Here is a 21,591-nt window from a genome sequence, read left to right as displayed (position 1 = left end):
AAAAAAAAACCCTCCCCCCCCCCCCCCCCCCCCAATGTAGCACATCTCCCTTAGAAACTAGTCCCACTGTATCTAAAATCATTTCTATCCTAAAGAAAACACACTTAGTCAGAATTTTCTCTTATCCCCTCTGGGCAACTGGTTTCCACGTTTGTGGAAAAATAAAGCCAATCACCTTTCTACTGCATGTAAACTGGAAAAGCTGTTGTTTTCCTTTCTTAGAAAATTCACTAACCAGTGAAGTCAACATGCGGTCCACGGTAATAAAAATACTACACAGAAATTACCTCTTTGAGTCAGAAGTTACCTTTGTAGATACCTATTAAATTAAAATACAAGTTAATTTTTTTATAGTTCCTTCAAATTGCTGGAAGGGACACAGACTGTTTTCCACAGTAAAAACTCTTTTCCTAAATCACATCCTGTGTGTGTGTGACCCACAGAAAAAAGATAAGAATTAAAAAGGATGGAGATATAAAGAAACCTCAGACTTATAGAATGTCTTGAATGTTGTACCTTTTGATCCATCACAAAATATTCTGTATGATGTCTACATTTTGATTTATTTTTCTTGTTAAAAACGTAAGCCCTATTAACGTTTGATAATTTCTCTAACTTGCCCCTCTGTGTTCCTGTTTCAGCTTTTTCACTTTGAGTTTTGCCAGCTCATGGCTGTTAAATGGTCACTTCTCAGGAATAAATCAAATAATTGGCAGAAATCAGTACTGGGATAAAAAATATCCAGGAACAACTGTTTCAAGAGCTGACATCTTCTTCAGCCAAATAAATACCCTAGTTGGATTTGAGACTAAGTGGTCAAAAGGTCTTTACACACGAAATAAATAAGAAAAAACAAAAGGATGACTTCTGAAAGTGAAGGAACACTAGAAAATTTTCAGTGATCACATTTTTTACTACTCTTAATTATTGTGGTTTGAAGGGTTTTTTTGTACTGATCGCAATACTTGTCTATTTTTTCCTACTCTACTGCTTTATACAATAATGGGTATCATTAAAGAGCTGCCACCAGAATGACTCCATTTAGAAGCCATTTCTGAAGTATGTACCTTGTAAAGCACTTTAGATCATTGATGATGAAAGCTGTTATATAAATGTATGGTATACTATTATATAAAGTTGTTGCTGAGTTCAGATAGTTGATATGCCTTTTAATTTTTACAATGATAGTATTGGTATATTTAAATTCCTGTGAAACTAAAACAAGTAAGAGTGAATGAGATCTCAAAACATTAAGAAAGTTTTTAAATATTTCATTAAAGCACATTAAAAATTCCCTTACTATCTAGAGGAACACTTTAAAAACTGCTTAATAATTAAAGTGAAAGAGGACTGAGTTTTTTTCCTCCCTCTATTCTTTTTTGGTATTGGTTTATTGTTCTTTATTAACAGACTAAAAATGTGTATTGCTAGATATAAGATAATGATAATTTATGCTTGTTGAAATAATTTTGAAATATCTTAATTTCATTTCAATAGTTCCAGTGATTCTGGTGATGTCTTCCAACTTACACCAGCTTAGCATTATGTCCTTGATTTTAATGGGATGAGTATTAGGCTACACAAGCATTTTTTCTTAAAACAAACAAATAATGAGTACCACATTACAGTGCTCATTTCACACATTCACATTAACATTCTTCAGTAACATAACTACTTTTCTAAGAAAAGCAACCCCTGTCCTTGATAAAACCAAATTTGTTTCCTTTAAATTTAAACCAAGGGATACATTACAAACATGTGAGAAGGGAAAAAGTTGTCAGAACCAGACACATTAACATATTATTTCTTTCACAACTTCTCTTTGATATTAAGAAGGATAACACCTACTGTTCTGCCCCCTAATGAACACAAAACAGTAAATTAAGGAAACTATTATACAAATAGTATACAAAATACAAATAAATTGCCTATGTATACACTATGGGTAAACTCTTCAGTAATATCCCACACCTACATGAAAATCTGTTAAAGTGCAATGCACCCCTTCTGCTTCTCAGTAGAATTCTATTTTTTGATAGCTTGTCTTTCTTTTGAAAAATATTATTTCCTTTAGTTTCTAATAGGTTTGTATTGTGAGTGAATAGAGACTGTCTGCTAAAGGCATCAAGAACCAATGTAACCTGTAATTTGCAGAACCAGCAACCCACATCTCAAATCTCTAATGGTACGCATGTATAGATGAAGCTGTATGTCTACTGCTACCATTAGTATAATAAAGTATCTATAACCATACTTAAAAACCAGTTAATATGAATCTGTACTTCTATTTGGTATGTTTTTCTTTAAACAAAGGAGTAGATTGATTCAGATTCTTACTTAGACTAAAAAGAAAAACAATGTATTGTAAATTCTTAGTACATTCCATTTAACCACATCCTCCAGATTTTTCCTCCATGAAACTAGATGTGAAGAAAGCTGGATGGGTGGATAAACCAACAACAAGGTCCAAGGCCTGGATGACTGTGTGTAGAATTAAGAAATTAATTAGGAAGGGAACTATAACTTGCAGCACTGACATCTATTTTACTTAACTTGCATGTATCAATGGGAAGCAATTACAATTCAATTAAAATATTCACTTTTATTACTTTACTGACTGACCTTGAAGTTAATGCCCATTTTATTTAATTGCATCATCTATGAATAAATGTTAACCCTAGAATGTTATGCCCCATTATTTTCAATGCATTTTTAACTCTCCAACTGAACTACATCAGTCAATTTATTATGTGCTGTCAAGAGAGCAAGTGGGGCTTTATTTCTTTGAGATAGACCAGTATATGATGACAGAAACATCTAGAAAGATTTGATAATGCTGTTTTTAACAGTGCTCAGTAAAGCAAATTGTGCTCTCACCTCCAGTTTTGTGGCCTAGTTTTACTATAAAATCAGTATGTGATAGCACAAATGGTATAATCACTTCTAAGTAATTTCTACTCCATCTGTAATTCCTGATAAAGCCACTGACAGGAGCAGAACTCCTTCCTGCAGATATCAACAATGGCTGCACAACCCTCTTATGCACAGCCACAAGACAAATGCTGTAGAGAACTGCAGCAATGTCAAAGACTGGGGCAGAAATTCAGGGCTTTGTTCTGTAGTGAAAAAAATGTACCAAAGCACATTACTAAAAGGCATTTCACTAGTGTTAAGTTATGCAAAAGAACCGTATTTTAAATGGTTCACTTTGTACACATGTATTAGTATAGCATAGAGCCCTCACCTGAGGGGTAACTACCTGATATTACCTGCATTTTTCAAGACCATTAGAAAATCAAGTTCCATTTTCATGGCATTACATTCAGCTGATAAAACCCATATTCTGAAGCCTCCTCTTACTAACAAGAACATGTTTTATACATGTTCAGAATTTAAAATAGTCTTGATTTTTAAGAAAGTATTTTATTATAAAAAATTCTACTTTCACCTCTTAGTAAAATGCTGAATAAATAAAAATAAATCATAATTACTGGTTTTAAGAAATGGTGGTACATAAAGTTCTTCTAAAAGCTACACTGAACCAAACTCTAACCTAGAACACATGAACACATTGTGAAAGAATCACTACCACACACACATCAATCAAATATGAGTTAACCATTATCTGTTGATAATATAGGGAAAAACCTCTGTCCTTTCCTGACTAACCAACCATACCATCCGAAAAGTACATCTTATTCCTCTCTGACTTCTTCCATAAAATAAGGTTAAAAACAAATATCCAAAGTCACTATCTATTATCAGTATTCTTGAAATTTCATATATATAAAATTAGCATAGACTTTTGGAGAAAAAATTGGATCTTGTTTTAAAGTTACAGCAACTTAAAGTTCCCTTCTTTTTCATTCAAGAGAACTATTGTTGAGAAGGTTAGTAACTGCCATCACTATGAACGTCAGGGACTGAGACTTAACTTCTGATGATGGAGGGCAGTATGAGGCACAATAAGGTTTCTGGAAAGATCCTAATCAGCTGCTCACCAAAAGCAGAATTATTTAGAACTTTAAATAAGAAAAGAGGCAATGAAAGACTTAAGTTTTCTGGAACCAAAACTAGTCTCTTTCTCTCTCTTTTAAATTCCTTTTTCAAGAAGAAAACAGAGTTAACAAGGAGGTGATGGGACCTTTAAGGTACAGAAATATGGAGAGAAAGCAAAAGACTATAAAGGATAGCTGCAACGACCCATCTTAGAATTGGAACAGAGAAAATAGGATTATTTCTGACGGTGAAATCCTCTACTTCAAGTGTGGTGGTTTTTTTCTTTCTAAGTAAACAATACAAAATCATTGATTTGCATGAAGCAGGGTCAAGCACTATTCTTTAAATGATACAGAATCAAAGAGTATATTTCTAACAGCACAGAAAAAGCCCACACACAAAAGCACTAGTTGGTAAAGCAAGTTTACTCTGCAGGAGTGCAGGAATATCAGATACCCTTCACAATATAGGAGTGCACCCGCCACATAGATATTAATGCACTGCACATCTATATCTTAAATTGCTTTGAGGTAAATTATTCCTGGTGTCATACTGAGTTTTCATTTCCACGAAGACTTGGGAAGTGAACTTTTTGTCTGGCAGCACACCAATCTTCATAGTTGATTCTTAATTTCCTCATAACTTTCACACATGAAAGGCTCTATAACAATGGTGAACTGGACAGATTCCCTGAATTTCCTTTTCCAAAACATTGAAATGATTGTAAAAGCTGCATAACTTTCATACAAAAATGAAGGAAAGTGTAATAAATACTGGAAATTACTCCTCCTCTAAAAGATTTGAGGTGAACATACTTCTAATTTATTGTATAAAAGAGCAAAATTCATGCAACTTCATTATGTGACTACTTCTTTTTTCTTTTTCCCTTTTTTTTTTTCTGTATGGAGTAATTTATCCAGTATGGGAATACTACAGAGATGGAATCTGAAGATACAGTACTGCTTTTCAAGCTAAGTGGTGAAGTTATAAGATATTAATCCTGAAGTGGTTCTAGCATATATTTCCCGTGCAGTTTATTTAGGATCACAGTTTATCTGCTTTCTCGGAAATTCATCAAATATTTTCTAAACTAGGTTAGACTGATGTCATCAAATTTTAGTATTCTAAGAGGTAAAAGGCTCTAAAACTCTTCATACCAGCAATGTTAATTTTATCTGTAATCTCTTGTGATTTTTTTTTTTTTTTTAACATCAAAGTTATTTGTGTTCTAGTTATATCTAGGATTCAAAGCAACTTAGCTCTGCAGTTTCAGGAACAAAAACCTCAATAAGTCTTTGAAGAAATTTTGTATTGTTTCATCAAATAACAAGGCAATATTTTCACGCAGATGCTTTTAAAACTCTAAAATGTTCATAGTTTAAAAAGAGATTGTGGAAGAATTGTTTAATAACAGCATTAAACTGCTTTAATCAAATCCAATACTCTATACAGCAAATGGTTCAGCTCATTGAAAATACTGCCCTAGTCAACTTCCTCTCAGGACTTTCAATGGACTTCAGAGACTTAAAACAAAAGTTATAACAAGTTTGGTTCATACAGCCACATATGTATGACTTTGCCAATAGTAATCTGTTTTCAGTGTTTTTAACTTTTGCATACTGTAATGTTTTGTTAAGAGTTAACCATTCCAGCACCACAGTTTGGATAAAAAAGGATGTGCTGTTTTGTCCCCATTAAAGAAATCTGTCATCTCCCTGCTTTGAACAGTTCTAGTGCTATTAAGCTTTGAAGAAAAGGATTGAAATTTGATTCAGTGGCAGAGAAAGAGGCATGGTGCAAGTGGTAAATTTGTGTCACTTTCATTAAATCCATTCCCATGCAGACAAGTTATAAACCTTTAAAAAGCCACAGTCCCCAAATCCATCAACAGAGACTTCTGACAGGAGAAATCAGTAGATCTCCTGCAAAAGGGTAAAGGTCAGAGCAGAAACAAAGGATCAGATTAGGACAAGAAGTCTCGTAAAACTTCAACTCTCAGAGACCTGGAAAGCAAGCATCTGTGGTTCTAACTACACAGATATGCCTTTAAAAGTTTGAGTTTATGCTCTGTTTCAGCACAGTCAATGTGCATCCAGAACTTACATCTTACCAAACAGTAAGAGCAGCAAGTAATATTCTAGTATTAACAAGACACCACTTCTCCCTCTTGATTTTCATTCTGTTAAGATTATTTCTGCTTTTGACATCTGTTACTAAGCTCTTTTTCTTCCACTATTTTTCAGCTCAACGTTCTCTGACTATTCTTCTGTCTCCTTCACTAGAACCCTGACTTCCTTTTCTCTTTCACTTTAAATGCCTAATAGTCCATTTTTAGAATGCTGCTTCCATTTCACTTTTTCTTTAGATGATCTGATCTCCCCAAACTGCAAAGCGATCTTTCCACTCTTAAGCCATCTCTCTCCAATTCTGTCTGTCTCTGACATCTTCAGAACCACTGCACTCAAGAATGTCAACTTTCAATCTAACTCCTCTCACCTGTTACTACTGAAAATATCAACATCCTTCCCAATCTCCACCTACATGCTCAAGAGATAGCAAAGAGGGAATCATAGCGCTCTCAAACCTGTTTCTAGATCCACTCATGCAAACTGTTACAAAATCTCATTTCTTCTTTTTCTGTTACACACTTTATTTTCAAACATTTCTTTATACCATGTACTAAAAGCTCTTTCCAAAACTTCATCTTACACTAGCAGCAAAGTATCTGTCATTCATATACAAGCATCAAGGCAAATAACATCCCAAATGCAAAGATTATTTTCTTATCTTATTTTTCTAACCTTTCAGCTCTGCTCTGAATCAAAACTTTACTTCACTTAAAGACCATTCCTAGTTCTCTTTTCTCTTACACACCTATTTTGCACCATACTCTTCTTAAATTCCCAAGCTAATTTTTGATTGATTTCTGGTCTTGCATACAATTCCCATTTTTTCCATGTTGGTCTTTTCCCTCAGGAGAAAAAAAAAGGGCCTGAGCTAAAATGGCTCCTGTGGTTTCGTAATTGCTACCAAATCTTTTCATACAATGTTTGATGAACAAACAGGTGTGGTACCTTTTCTTTTGTTGTAAATAATATGAATGATGTAGATGAATGAGGTAGTAGACAAATGTATCAGGGAACAAGCCTAAGGCAAAAGTGTCAAATACACTTAAACTCTAAAGGACCAACTAAGCTTTGGAAGCTTTGTTTGAAAATTCAGTGACAATAACATGTGCTAGCTGGAAAACAAGGATTAGAAGAGGGAAAAGACTAGTAAGAGTATCTTTCTTGAAGTATGTGATAGGCGTAAATTCACCAAATTTATAATCTGAAAAAAATTACAATAAAAACTAATTAAAAGCTATCACATGTGTATACAAGATATTACTTTAACATTGTTCAGGAATAATTTTTCTAATACAAGTTTAAGGCTACTTTTTAGAATACATTATTCCCAACAGAATAGACAATCATTAAAATTTGACAGTACGTGGAAACATATTATTGGTCATTTTATGTTCCACTTCAAATTACGATAAACAGAATTAAGTCTTTTTCATATTAATAAAACCAAACGTTATCAAGACCAAAGGTTGTGAAGACTGTCATAGACTCCATTACAGCTCCAGTGTCTGGTAACTGCCCAAGGAAAAAGCAATGGAACAATCACCTCTAAATAAACTGAACTAGCTAAGAAGAATGCCAATGTTTAGTTTATTTAGTAATAAGTAAGTAAACAAATCCTTACGATACAATATGGAAGAAAACAACTGGGATCTTGTATTGATTTCTCAACGAAACGTTCCTCACTTCTTTTTGTTATGTTTGTGAATTATCTGAGAATTTTTTGAAAATATTTAGAGGAAGCAAGTACGTTCCCCTGTGATGATGATGTAACAAGTTTCTTCAATTTCCCCAATAATGACTTCAAAATTGCTCAGTACTAAAAACTAGAGATACATTTTCAAAGAACACTGTTCCTTTCCATTGCGCAGATGATGTGCACAGACAAAACTCACAACCGCCAATTTTACTTCAGGATATGATTGAACATTACAGCCGACCCAATTCAGTGGTAAGCTTTCTACTGAAAGAGAGAGTTTTGTCCACTATGCGGCCGTGGCATCTATACAGCAAGTTCCCTGCACACACAAAAAAGCCGTACTTCTCTGCTGGATCACCCAGCTGCAGCCACACAATCACTGGAGCTTTTACAGGGGCAGAAGCAAGTAGAGACTTGTAGTTTGGAAGCCTCAGCTAGAGGGGGGAAGGAAAGATCAACCTTTGGCAGCAACTCACTATTAGGTCAGTTTATCTGTAACACCAAATTATGCCCTCAGGAGCTTAACCAGGAACTGTGTGGTGCTAGTTCTTTTTTAATGTACTACTTTATACGTGAATCTTACCTCCATGAAAATTAATGGGAGTCTGGCTATCAATTTCAGTCAGTCAGGATTTCACTTCTGTACACTAGTGGCATGCAAATAATAAACAATAATGCAGATGTCTAGGTGGTTAGGTTTAAATAATAAACAGAAGCTCCAGATTTCATTATACTGAAAAGTAACATCCTCTCTCTCTAAATTAAAAGCTCATGTACAAAAACATACGCATCCCTAAACTAGTAGCTTTTCAGAGGATTCTATGTACAACAGGGGTATACCAATCTTCTTGACCTTGTGAGTAAGCATCAAGATCTTCTCACAGCAAAAAAGACTCAAGTTAAATATACGTACTTCAGACAGCTCATTTTAGAGAAGGAACTTTAGGATTTGTTGACAGGCAGGAGACGGCAATGGCTCCCTAAGGACTCATTACTCCGTTGTTGGAGGGAAATAGCCTCGGTAAGCAACTAGGGCCCACACCATCTCAAAATTTAGGCTTCCACAGCCCCTGTAATTTCAACTCTACCCATGGCTGAGCATGCAGATTGTCTAGATGCACTCATAGCAGCCAGGCCTACAAGATAAAGCATCTTGCCATGGCATAAGAGCCCCACTTCAAATGTAGGCTGAGGACCACATGCTAATCAGCCCTGATACAAAGTTTCAGCTTTTATTATTGTCCAACAGTTGAACAGCATTATGGTATCACTTCTCTCCTGTGGTCCAAAGAACAGCTAGAAGTTAAAAACATAGTTTAACCATGAAAGAGTTTTTCTTTTCCAACTTAGTATTTCTATTCTCTGATCTCATAATTACAATGTTTTTGAGGTATTTAATTCGACAATAAGTCATTAAGTTACTATAACCAAATTGGGAACAAGCTGCAATGTATAAACTAAGTAATGCATATTAATTCCATAAAAGATAGAAATTTGAGCAAAATATTCCAATTTTGACTGAAACATTGAAGAAGCAATTTTTTCCCCTGCTTTCTCAAGCTAATAATGTGCACTTATAAAACTTACAGAAGGTGAACATCACTCTCAAAACTTCAAGAAAGACTAGAATCACTGAGGACAAACTGCTTTAACTGCATGACATAAAAACAATTTCAACTATATTCTCATATATATATAAGAACTGAAGTTTGTCATATTTTAAAATGTATAGTGGTGCTTAAGTTTTAGTGTTAATTCTTAACAAGATTTAGGTATAGTTAACTACATAAGTAAAACTAAATAAAACTCGGTGCTCAATTTTTACTAAGGACCCTGCTGTGAGGAACCCAAAGATTCCTTCCAAATGTAACCTTTCTCCTTCTCTCACTTCCACCTGACCATTACACCTTGTGCTGCAGTGGAAGCAATTTGCTTTAGAACATGGCACAGGTAAGACCAGTATATAAAGTTACCAAGATTAGGAGTTGAATCTGTGATAAGCGTACCCTGCAAGTTAATTAGTATTTAAATCCATAAAATGTCTCCAGAGAGCTAGAATATAAAAAATTAATCTTATTATTGTGTTATATTACAGTCTCTGTTATATTACACAGTGCTATATTATACTGCCTTACATGAGCAATGGATATTACTGGAATTTCAGGCACGCACATGTTAAAAACAGTAACTGCTTCTATTTTAGCTATTACCAAGTAACCTCATTCTGACTTTCTGGGATTTCCACTGAAGAGGTGTATATTTCAAATATAAAAGTGTCATGCATCATACAGGCATCTTTAGCAGCAAGAAAATGGCACTGAAGATAAATACGCATAAGCAGTTGTGTTTTTTTTTTTTATAGCTCAGGTTTGCTGCTAGATCACGGAATGTTTTTCTCTCATCATTAAAGCCTCTGAAATACACCCTAAAAGAAAGCAAGCTGATCTACTTATAGATCAACAGAAGGCATGTGAAGAAGGCTTGCTAACAATACTTCTTTTGCATGTAAGTGAGAGCAATTGGTATCCCATCTGGAAAAGCACACTATTCTGAGATAGAAAACTCTTGCCACTGGCAAAGTTTATGGTATTAATTTGTAATGGTGGATTTAGGGAAATGTACTAAACTAATGCTCATTTACTTGCATAATTATGTGTTTTCTACATAAAATGACAGGCTTTTACCTTGCCAATACTGGCACTGAGTTAATGGAAAACAGGACAAGGCGGGTGTACAAGTATGCCAGCGCTGATGAATGTCAAGCTCATGTTACAGATTTGCTTCTTGCATTAACATCTGTACAATGTACCATCTAATGCATTACCCTTCAGACTCTTAAATCTGTTATTTTAAATATTTTCATTGCAGTTTAGCTTTGATTATTAATCTAAGAGGCAAAGAGTTAAACTGTATCTTATCTTCTTTCCCACTTGATATGTTAAACAGCCTTCATACCTTAAATCCACTTTAATAAGGCATGCAATTATTAAAGCATTACAGAATGGCCCCAGAGCACACAAGCTCCATTAAATTTGCTTACATCTAATTACGTCTGCCTGAGGCAGGTGAGAAATTGACTCTGATAAGATCTTTCTTTTACCTGTAACCAAAAAAAAAAAAAGGGAAAAAAATCTCGGAGTGATTTTCTATCTAATTGCTATCTACAAGTATTTATGGTATTCGCTCCTTCAATGAATAGCCCACAAAGCACTCTTTGTGCAGTAACTAGTGCATTTTAAGTTTTTTTTAAGATTGTAGAATACAAAAGACAAGCTCATCTTGCTTCAGGCATATCACAGGTCATCAACAATGTCTACTGGTGAAACAGTTTTATCTATTATTTAAATCATATTTTCTTTAAAAAAATATTTCTGATGTGAAAAAACATGTTACATATTCTTTGCGGACTTTTATTTTTTCATCATGTCAGCATAAGCAATGAAAGCATTATATTTTATGGAAAAATAACATAAATATAAAAATGTACTTTACAAGGCCTGAAAACTATTCCTTTAAAAAGGCGGGTTTTCTTTCCAATTTAAAAAAGAAGTGTTTTATAGTAGAAAACACAGCATTCAACTCCTGTGTATTTGTAACTGGCCTTCCAAAATTCAGGAAAATGCTATTAAATTACACTGCCTGTTAGCTGTAAGTGAACGAGGGGAATGGGGTATTTCTAATCATTCTGATCCCACTAGCAGCCCTAGTAGATCCTATAGAACAAAAGAGCAAGACCATCATAGTGATAACGTAAAAAACTAGTTAGAAACCATACCAGCTAAAGAGGAATAAATAAATAAAAAGTCATGGAATTCATCCAGTCTAAAGGGATTATAATTCAATTCTTGGTTAATATTTAAGGAGAAATGACTCTGTTAGAAAGCATTCTTTAAAGACAACAGACATTAGGAATTTGATGTGAAAGTTGCCCAGATAAACCAGCCATCAGAATTCTAATGCAAGATTATACAACGCTATTTTTTAAACATACATCTTTAACCACTGATGCCACTGACACTCTTGTATTATACTAGCCATTCTTTGGTACAATGGATCACAAATCTATAGCCAATCCAAGAAGAAAAGGTCCTTTGGTCACACTTTATGCTTAAGATCTCATTTGATACTCTTAAATGAAAAACTGCACAGAGGCCTGAAATGAATATATTGTACCATTAATATGTGTCTTATGCGCTTCTTAGGGTTATAGAGCATGTCATTCAATAAGCCTTCCTATAACTTGACCTTATCTTCACATTCAAACAATAAACAAACAGGTTATCTTTCATATTGATTTGCTTCATTATACAAATGTCATTTTACATATACATATTTGACCAATGAAAAGATGTTGATTTTCTGGTATACTAAACAACTACATTGTAAATACATTTTTGTAAATACTACATTTTGTAAATACTATTTTTTTAAGGCAATGACAAACTATTTCTGTTTGCTATATGCTTTACCAACTCAATGACTGTTGATACACAAAGCGTTTTGGCCTCATATAATTACATCTTGTTTGATGTCAATTTGTTGTATTTCTATTAAAACTTTCAGGGTTGCTTTATAATATTGTCTAGACCCTAGCCTGCATTATCTATAAATGACAATACTGTGAACCACTGAATGCATCTTTACTGCAAATCAAAACCAAACTAGAAGAAAAAAATTACAAAAGGAACTTAATGACTATGCTAGGAAAAATTACTTTCCAGCTTTTCCATGTCTCCTGTAAGAATGAATTGCATACAGGTAAATTAATTATTCAGACATCATGACTGTTATTCAGCAATGTAATTTTTAAAATTTTTCTTCAAATTAACATCTCATATCCTAAAATATAGAGCAAAATTTCTGATTTTCTCTATTATGTTGTGGATTTGTCCATGGGAAGTTTCAGTAGACACCATTGCTCAGAATCTGAATACGTACCAAAAGCTGCCACTTTTATGATTATGGCTTGAATGTTAGATGATATAATTTCTTTGAGCAATATTTCCTGTTTCCGGCGCCAAAGGTAAGCTAAAGGCTGAAGATTAAGCCTTCTGCACCTTAAAAACAAAGAAAAAATTGGATAAAGCCAAGCATTATGCTTTTATACAGCCTGATTCATGTAAAACTAAAGAAAATTAATTTCTCCAATTTCCTACCTTTAATACAATACTTTACTATTCCTAGATTTCAGTATATACATTAAGTCTAATATTTAAAAAATGAAATAAACTTGTTCTGACTATAATTCATCTATGTAAGTGAGATGCAATTCACTGATGTAAACAGATTTGCATGGGAACATAAGTAAAACCATGAGAAAACACATTCCTAAACCTTTAGGGATGCAAACCAATTAATACTTTAGGAAGTGATCCCATTTTATGAACACAGCTAAGGCAAAAGTTACCGCGCTCTGATAAATGTGGCACACATCACTAGTACAATATGCTGAATCTGTTACACTCAACAAACCTGTGATTTGGATCAACACCCAAGGAAAAGAATCACTCAGGAAAATGTATACAGCTTGTGATACAAAGTAACAACTTGTTAATGTAAATTTAATTATTTGTTTTGATACATATAATATTTAGACAGCATTTGATACACGGCATTTGATTGTTTATCATATTAGAGAATCACTAATTTGCACTATTGATAGGTAACCCTTCTGCAAATTGCCAAGTACCATCAGTTGGTGATAAAATGTGTAATGCCTAGTTCCTGAAAACTTAAAAACATTTAACTATAGGACTAGTTCAGAGCACTAAAAAATTACATAAATTGATATTTATCAATTATCATTGTTTAACTAATACATGGGCTTTCTCCTATATGTTAAATAGACCCACTAGTATTAGTGTCAAGACTTTATAGTTAAATGAATGTTTAATGTTGACATGTAAATCCACAGTTAATACCCATATAATCTGATTGGTTTTGTTATTACTTTCATATATATTAACAGCACACTAAGTTGTGAAATTAACAGAAATATTTAGCAACTCTGAATGTGAAGTGTGCCTAACTTTAGCTAATCAATTGCTGAGTCCAAGTAACCAGGATGGTTTATGTGCAACAACTTTATATCAAGGGGTAAATCTACAGATCAATGTAAAATTTTTTTACCACTGAGCGACCTTGGAATTAATCAGGTCTGTCCGAAATATTGTGATGTCCTGTCAATCTTTTGGCTGTGGTAAAAGATCTGAAACCCACGATCAACAAAAGCAATCTTTTCTAAAATATCTAGTAACATGATCAGGCAGTCATTAAAATGTTTTAAGTGTAAGGAAAAAGAAAAAGAAAAGAGCTATTCCTGACTCAATTTACCTATGTGAAGTGTAAAGGAAACACCCATGCTGTGGAACTTGCTGATGTGAGTTCAGTTGGCACAGCATTAACTTCACCATTCTTACAGTTCATAAAGGATTCCATATATTTGCTTTTATCATCAAAAGTAACTAATGAACTCATGAAATTGTAATTAATTTTTAACACAAGGTGGTTTTGCATTTCATCAGACATATATAGTGAAAAATTTTTTTCCAGACCCAAATCAAGTCTTGCCATATATAACACACACAATTCCCATTACATAATCCTTTTTTAAATTAAGACTTAAAAATATCACAATCTATCTAGACTTAGAGTGCACAGAGTAGAAATGACAAATAAAAGCTGATTAATGATAACAGATTTTAGATTTTAAGGAAGTAAGGGAAGATATGTACCTAAGGATTCTCTTGCATTTAATTCCTGATAACAAGTCACAGGATGTCCCTCTATTTTAAAACTCTGTTGAAAAATAGAGATACTTGACCACAACATGGTAGTCACTGGAATTGAGTTAGCTTTCTGTTGAAATTAAAGATCTGAAACCTACTCAACTAGTTTCATACCAAAATTCTGAGTATTTTCAACAGATCCATGACAGACCTGAGGAGCAATCCAAAAATCCAGTATAGAATCTACTAGATTTTTACTAATGAACATATGGTTCCAGGAAAAAAAAAAAAGAAGAAAAAAGATACTTATATCAACAAATTGCATGAATTGGGTATCATAAAACATAAGAAATAAAGCAACTGTCTCTGCTCCGGAATTTGAATTAGAAAACAAACAAGTAAAGCACTTTCCACAATGTGTATATTAATAAAGATTAATATTTTCTTACACATCTTCAACTCGAACTCTCTGGTAGTCAGAAAGAATGGCTCCCACAGATACACCCTCCACTCCTTCTTTGTCCTGAAAAATGACATGGAATATTAATGATAGCAGTATATGCTGGCCTAAGCAATAGAGATTCAGTACCTCTACTAGCAGAATCAACCAAGAATAAATCTTTTTCACTGTGCGCAGTACATGGAACTGAATGGGCTAGAATGCAGATCATGCACAGAAAAGAGCAGCATAGCTGACCTGCTACATGGTTATTACTCTAACACAGTAATCTACTCAAGTACCATTCTACGGAAGAAATAACCAGGGTAACTGGAAAGTACCAGATTTAATAGCTTATCCTAAAGTTTTCCTGACATTCTGAAAATTACTTCCAGCTCTTCACTATAACTGAGGTGTTAACTATTCCACCTACAAATAAATACCAGCAACATACAAGAATAACAATATTAAACTGTTAGCATTTAGTCACAATATGCAGCACAAGAGGGTGTGAGATTACTCTTTTCATCCTAACACCAAAACAAGAAAACTCACAGACAACTTACTCAATGTCACCTTTTAAAAATTCTGCTATAAAAAAAGATTTTCCAAGACATATTTCTCGTTTCATTTCAATTACCTAAGCCAATAGTACTTTTTTCTTGTAAACACGCTGAGAATGTAACATTTGAAAATGCACATACCTACAGTATTTCATGAGCTCTTGCATTTTTAAAGTTGCTTGAGTCCCAACCAACATGCTGAATTTACTTTCTTTTCCTAAAATTTGCTCCAGCTAGACTTTAGTTACCGTTGTTTTCCTCTTTTAACCAAGGTTGATCATAACTATACAGCATGACCTACCTTCTGGACCTGCTAAGTTAGACAGCAATCCTGTGAAGTTTGCAGCAAGATCTTATCACAAAATTTTCAACTATATACCTAGACATGAATTTCAAAATCAAATCAGTATTTGCCTGCCATGGTACTGAATTTAAAATTCATTTTCAGTTTCTTATCAATAAAATTATGTGGAAGGTGTTTTATTCATAATTATATTGTAGGAAAAAAACTCCTGGGTTATGTCTGTCTGGGATATTCTTTCTTCAATCTATTATTCCTCTTTTATTCTCACCTCATATTGCCCAACCAAATTCCTAAGTTACTCATACCCATCTATACTTCTGATTTAAGAGTCACTGTATTTACAAAAATCCCTAGCTATAGTAATCTGAAAATTCTATCACTGTTCAGTTTATGTACTTCTACATATCATTAACGGATATATCATTTAATATGAAACTTCATGCCAAATCATACAGGATTCAGGTTGATGTTTTTCACATATCCAGAAGCAATAGTACTAATAAAAATCAATTTTAGCTTATCTGTCACTTGTTCATTATCCACTGCTGGTATTATCATTATTATTACTATTGTCCAGACAATATTACTTCTGCTTCTCTTTGAGCTTTCTGTGCAACAATGTTTCAAAGCTCTTTCCAGAATAAAGACAAATCACAGACATATCAATTTACTGAACTCATGCATCTAGAATTACATTTCTTAAAAAGTTAATACAGTTATATAAGTAGAGCTTTCTTTAAACAAATTTGATAAAATGATTCATGAAGCCTTCTTGGAACTTCAAGTACATCTAAAATGTTTTCCCCATACTCCTTTGTTTCATGCAATTTTGATATGCAGTTTACCTGTACTGCTCCAATTGCACTACAGTTGCATTCTTCAAAGTTCTTTTTAGAAAGATTATAAAGTTAAGTTGCATAACAGTCTTGGAAAACATGACAGCTAAGTATTGTTTGTTTGTATTTTTATGTAAAAAGAGTAACACTAACAATTCCTTCAAAACGCGCGCTGTCACAATGTTCAGACATCATCCAACATGTCCAGAAACATTATATGTGAACAATTAATCACAGGCAACGCATCCTCAAAGGTAATAATCATGAAGTGGTCCATGCACAGGATCTGACATCATGAACAATTAATACATTAAATATTAACTTTCATGTTTCCAAGTCTACACACATCTTTCTGTCTGAAGGAATGAAGTAGCCTGTATCCCTTTCTGCTCAACACACTATAATGTATTTGTAATGGAATCACAGAATCAGAATGGCTGAGGCTTCTCACTTTTGCAAAGAAACTTGGGACTTCTGCTGTGAAGTACGCCCAGACTATCAGAGACTAGGACAAGATCTGGTAATAAAACTGAATGCCTTTATAGGGAAAGAAGTATTCAACTACAGAAAGGAACAGCAGAAGACAAAACCAGAAAAACACTGCAGAAAAGCATCTGCATTTATATGATCATAAAGCACACTGGAGACTCAGGCCTGATGGCAAGGGAAGAGTAAAGCAGATTTAGTCTATGATCCAGGGAACAACAACAAAACCAAAACCACAAGAACTTCTACGATCACCTCCATAGCTTCCCAGTGTTATAGATACTGAATGTTCAAATGCTTTTTCATTACTACTTCTTCATGCAAGGTAGCATAACAATACAAATGATACAAATGAGCTTGGAGCGCACTGATTAAGCACAGATTCCCAATATCATCACTACTTAACAGTAGTGTTTTATTTTTATGCATCTGTCTATTGTGTGTAGTATTATTATGCTGTGAAGGAACACAAATAAAATACAATTTTAAGTTATTCTGAATTTTTACTCTTACTATAATTTTGAACAGTTAAGTTTACAAACTTTTCCAACATAAAATTGTATTGCCACCAATACATGATATATATACAAGAGGAGATTTTTTTTTTTTTTTTCCTAACAAGTTCACTTGAAATATTCAGGGTTTTTTCAGACTATTTCTGTCAAAAAAAAGTTATATATAAATTAAAAGTGTTCAGCCATAGTGGCTGGATAGCAAATTATACTTAGGAAATTATATTCAGTATATGTTTTCCAAACACTTGAGGGAAGTTCTCATCCAATGTTCTATCACAGGGTTTTTCCTATTTCTTGATAAAAAAACCCTGTCCTTAGATATTCTGGAAAACCAGACACTAAAGACCATTTAGTAACAACTTTCATTGTTCAGTTCTAAGTTACCAGAGGCAAACTATCCCATCAACTAAGTTCAGTTAAGTAATGTTTTTGAAGTATTTGCTAGAAACAAACACAAGGCTGTACAACTGTTGTCTCAGAATTAGATTAGTCTCCATGGCTACATAAAGACACATATCATACACAATTTTCCATATTCTTTTATCATAAAATCACAGAATAGTTTGAGTTGGAAGGGAACTTAAAGATCATCTAGTCCAACCCACTCGTCATGGGCAGAGACACTTTCCACTGGATCAGGTTGCTCAAAGCCCTGTCCAACTTTGAGCACCTTCAATGATGGGGCATCCACAACTTCTCTGGGCAACCTGTTTTACAACACATACACTTCTCTTTCCTCATAAAAACAAATATGTTTACTGTTATCACCATAATATTTATTATAGTGATTATAGTGTATTGCAAATATGTTGTTACCACAACAGTTTCCATTGTATATATTTTTCTTCCTCTAAGAATGGGAAATTAATAGTTGTATCAGAGATACAAGAAGACAGTAACTATATTACAAACTTCAAAAAAAGATATGATCCTCATAATTAACAAATATGCAGTGAATGAATACCTGTAGGAATTCCTTTCATGATTTCCCAAATACACAGATTCACAGAATCTCCTGTTCATCCATGAAGGTGACAACTGACTTGCCCAAAACATTTTTTTAACGTTTTTTTTTTAATATTCATTCTGTTTTTCAAGTTCACACAAAATATATACATCAGCAAAGATACTCAGTAAGAAAACTACCTCAAATTAAAAAGAAAAGTACCTGGAAGTAGAGACTTCAGTGTCCGGTTCTTGTACAAACACAAATCTTCTATACTAAAATGAACTGCCTCACAGACCTAGTTGTTTGGGGTTTTAAAAACTTTAGTCCTGAATCCTAGGAACTTTCAAAATCATCCTATGGTAAAATAATTTAAAAAGCTATTATAATTTTTAAGGTCACAGAACTTCTATTAAACAACTGTTGGAACGATGGCCCAAACTTGAAATTTAAATATCACGTAGAATACTCACAGGTTTCGTTTGGGGGTTGGGGTTTTTTCAATTATACATACCTATAACACATTTAGAGGGTGGATGTGCATGTGTATGAATGCATATACATACATACACGAACACATAAATATGTATACGTATGTGTATATACACTCACACACGTGTATATATGTACATATGGATATAATATATCTTGGAGTTAGTAGCAAAAGAACAGCACTGGCTGCTTGCTTACAAGCTACATTAAATCTGATTTAAATAATCATATACAAGATGTTCTGCACTTATTCTAGTTTATTTCCTTTGATAATATGCAAGTTTTAATCATCTTTTGAAATGGCAGTACATCATGTAATTTTTCAGTTGTGGTTAGCATCCACATTTAAAGACTTCTGACAGGGAGCTATTCACCACCATCACTTTTCATTTAGTTCTTCTGATGGTAAAGAGCAAATATAAACTTCCATCACTGTCCAAACAGCAGCTTCCACAAGGATAAACATCAATATACTTAATACACACTTTGAAATGGGAGAACTAGTTAAGATACTTACATACCTTGAAATGGAATAAATTCAATCCCCCTACTCTGTACGGTTCAACAAATCAAGGTTGGAGTGGCACAAATTCAACAAATAAGAAGACTTGAAGAGAAGAAGGATGGAGTATGAGGTGGAACAGGAAAAAAAAACCTATGGTCTAACAACCTTCATAAATTCCTCAACTGGACAAGGTTTACATAAAATCTTGCCACACAGTGTGTTCAGCTCAGAGCTTGAAGCATGCAAAGAGTACTAACTGAAAACTAGTTCTTCACTGGATTCACTGGTATTGAAAGAGTTATTGGGCATTTTGCAAACAGACAGGATTTTGTTTCATTCAGAGCTGATCGTGGTTAGCAGAGAATCAATCCCAGAACCAATGGTGCCAGGTCTCGGGTACTACACTTCCCATTGTAATGTGGAATCTCAGCAGGTTTGGTACCCCAAAAAGCATGTTCACAAAACTGCAGTCTCAGCATGGGTAGAGCAGGCTGACATTTGCAGACTAAATATCAGGGATCTGCACTGAACTCAAAAGCCAAGGAAGAAAATTTGGGAAAGATGATAGGTGTTGTCTCATATAAAAAGTAACAGAGAACAGAAAAATGTTCAAGGGAAGTTAATATTGAATGGTGGTCTTTTTCTTGGGTTGGTTTCAGTTTTTCTTATTATTAAAGAACACATCACGTACTGTTAATTTAAGAGATAAATTATGCAAAACTTTACTAATATGTTGCTAGTGCAATAGGTTAGTCTAAAGTAAATATAAATTGCATCTCTGAAACATTTGGGTAATACAGAAAGCACTTGTACTCAGTACAGTATACTCTGTCACAAAGTATTACATCACAGACTATGTAATGTATACATAAAAACAGATGCTAAACATAGATGCAAACAGATGCTAACAACCTTTTTTAAAAAGTCATATGGAAAATAACCTGGTTTTCCTCTTCAAAACTACCAAAATTACTAATTTTAAAAGGCAGGTATAAAAATCAACTTTTAAAAAGCACCTAAATAACACAAATTTTTTAGCAGCAGTATACAGCTTTTATATGTACGTAAGATAATTATTAGCTATGTTTTAACTGTGAAATTACATCATTATTACATGTCTTGTTATAACCATTACTTTATTCCTGTTCATAACATTCATGAAGAATATCTTCATGAACAATTGTGTTAGAATAGCAAATCACTCTTTGCAACTGTGACTGTACTAAAATGTACAATTTACGTTTAAAGCTTCAGTTTTAAAGATATTTATAATTTTAAACAGTTTAATGAATAACACAATTCAAAATCGCTGCTCTCCATGTATCATAAATTACTTTTAGCTGTATTTTCTATCAGAAAATAGTATAAAAAATTAAACAGTTTTGTGAAAGCTCCAAAACATCAGTGCCATGAGTATGCTTACTGTTATGCTGTTGTGAAGGGGCTTTGTAATACCCATGTACAATACCAACATACTGGTTCACAGCTGAAGCAAAATATAAACAGAAATGTAAGAGCAATTTATGCTAGCACACTGTGATTTCAATTTTGCTTTTTTTTTTTAATTTCAGTAACTGAAACTCAAGGATAGTGATGGTAATTGAGGAAACGTCTACATATGCATTGTAGCATACAATACTTGTAGAAGTGTTCTACTAGTAAGTAAAATATTCATTGCACTAGTATTAGTACAGAGGTTTTCTTTAATTTCACATTTTAATGTCTTTACCTGACCCTCTCAGAGTTCAGCAAAAAGAAAATTAGAGCTAATGTTTTCAATTTAATTAGTGTATTACATGCACTGTAATTATTCGTGGGAAATGTTACATTAATGAATGTAAAAGTTAGCTGTAAATTACCTCGGAGTTATTATCGATTTCCCAAGTTACTGCTCCTTAAGATAACCCTCTCCCTATGGTCCTTCCGGTAATTTTTCTTTGCCTGATAAACATG

At 33.6% G+C, this 21,591-nt stretch overlaps 1 protein-coding gene across 1 annotated transcript in view; it reads right to left on the bottom strand.

Moving 5' to 3' along the window:
- The window catches only part of DPH6 (diphthamine biosynthesis 6), a 215,911-nt gene that overhangs the window by 152,080 nt on the left and 42,240 nt on the right, over positions 1 to 21,591 (bottom strand). The window contains exons 4-5 of the mRNA XM_010574222.1: positions 15,002 to 15,075; positions 12,763 to 12,881 (exon numbers count right to left, since the gene is read on the bottom strand). Of these exons, the coding sequence (XP_010572524.1) occupies positions 12,763 to 12,881; positions 15,002 to 15,075 (193 nt within the window). The remainder of the gene's footprint in view (positions 1 to 12,762; positions 12,882 to 15,001; positions 15,076 to 21,591) is intronic.

Source organism: Haliaeetus leucocephalus, unplaced genomic scaffold (genome assembly GCF_000737465.1).
Source record: "Haliaeetus leucocephalus isolate CR32 unplaced genomic scaffold, Haliaeetus_leucocephalus-4.0 Scaffold417, whole genome shotgun sequence".
NCBI lineage: Eukaryota > Metazoa > Chordata > Aves > Accipitriformes > Accipitridae > Haliaeetus > Haliaeetus leucocephalus.
The sequence above is the reverse complement of the archived record's forward strand: the minus strand, read 5'-3'. Positions and strand labels throughout refer to the sequence as shown.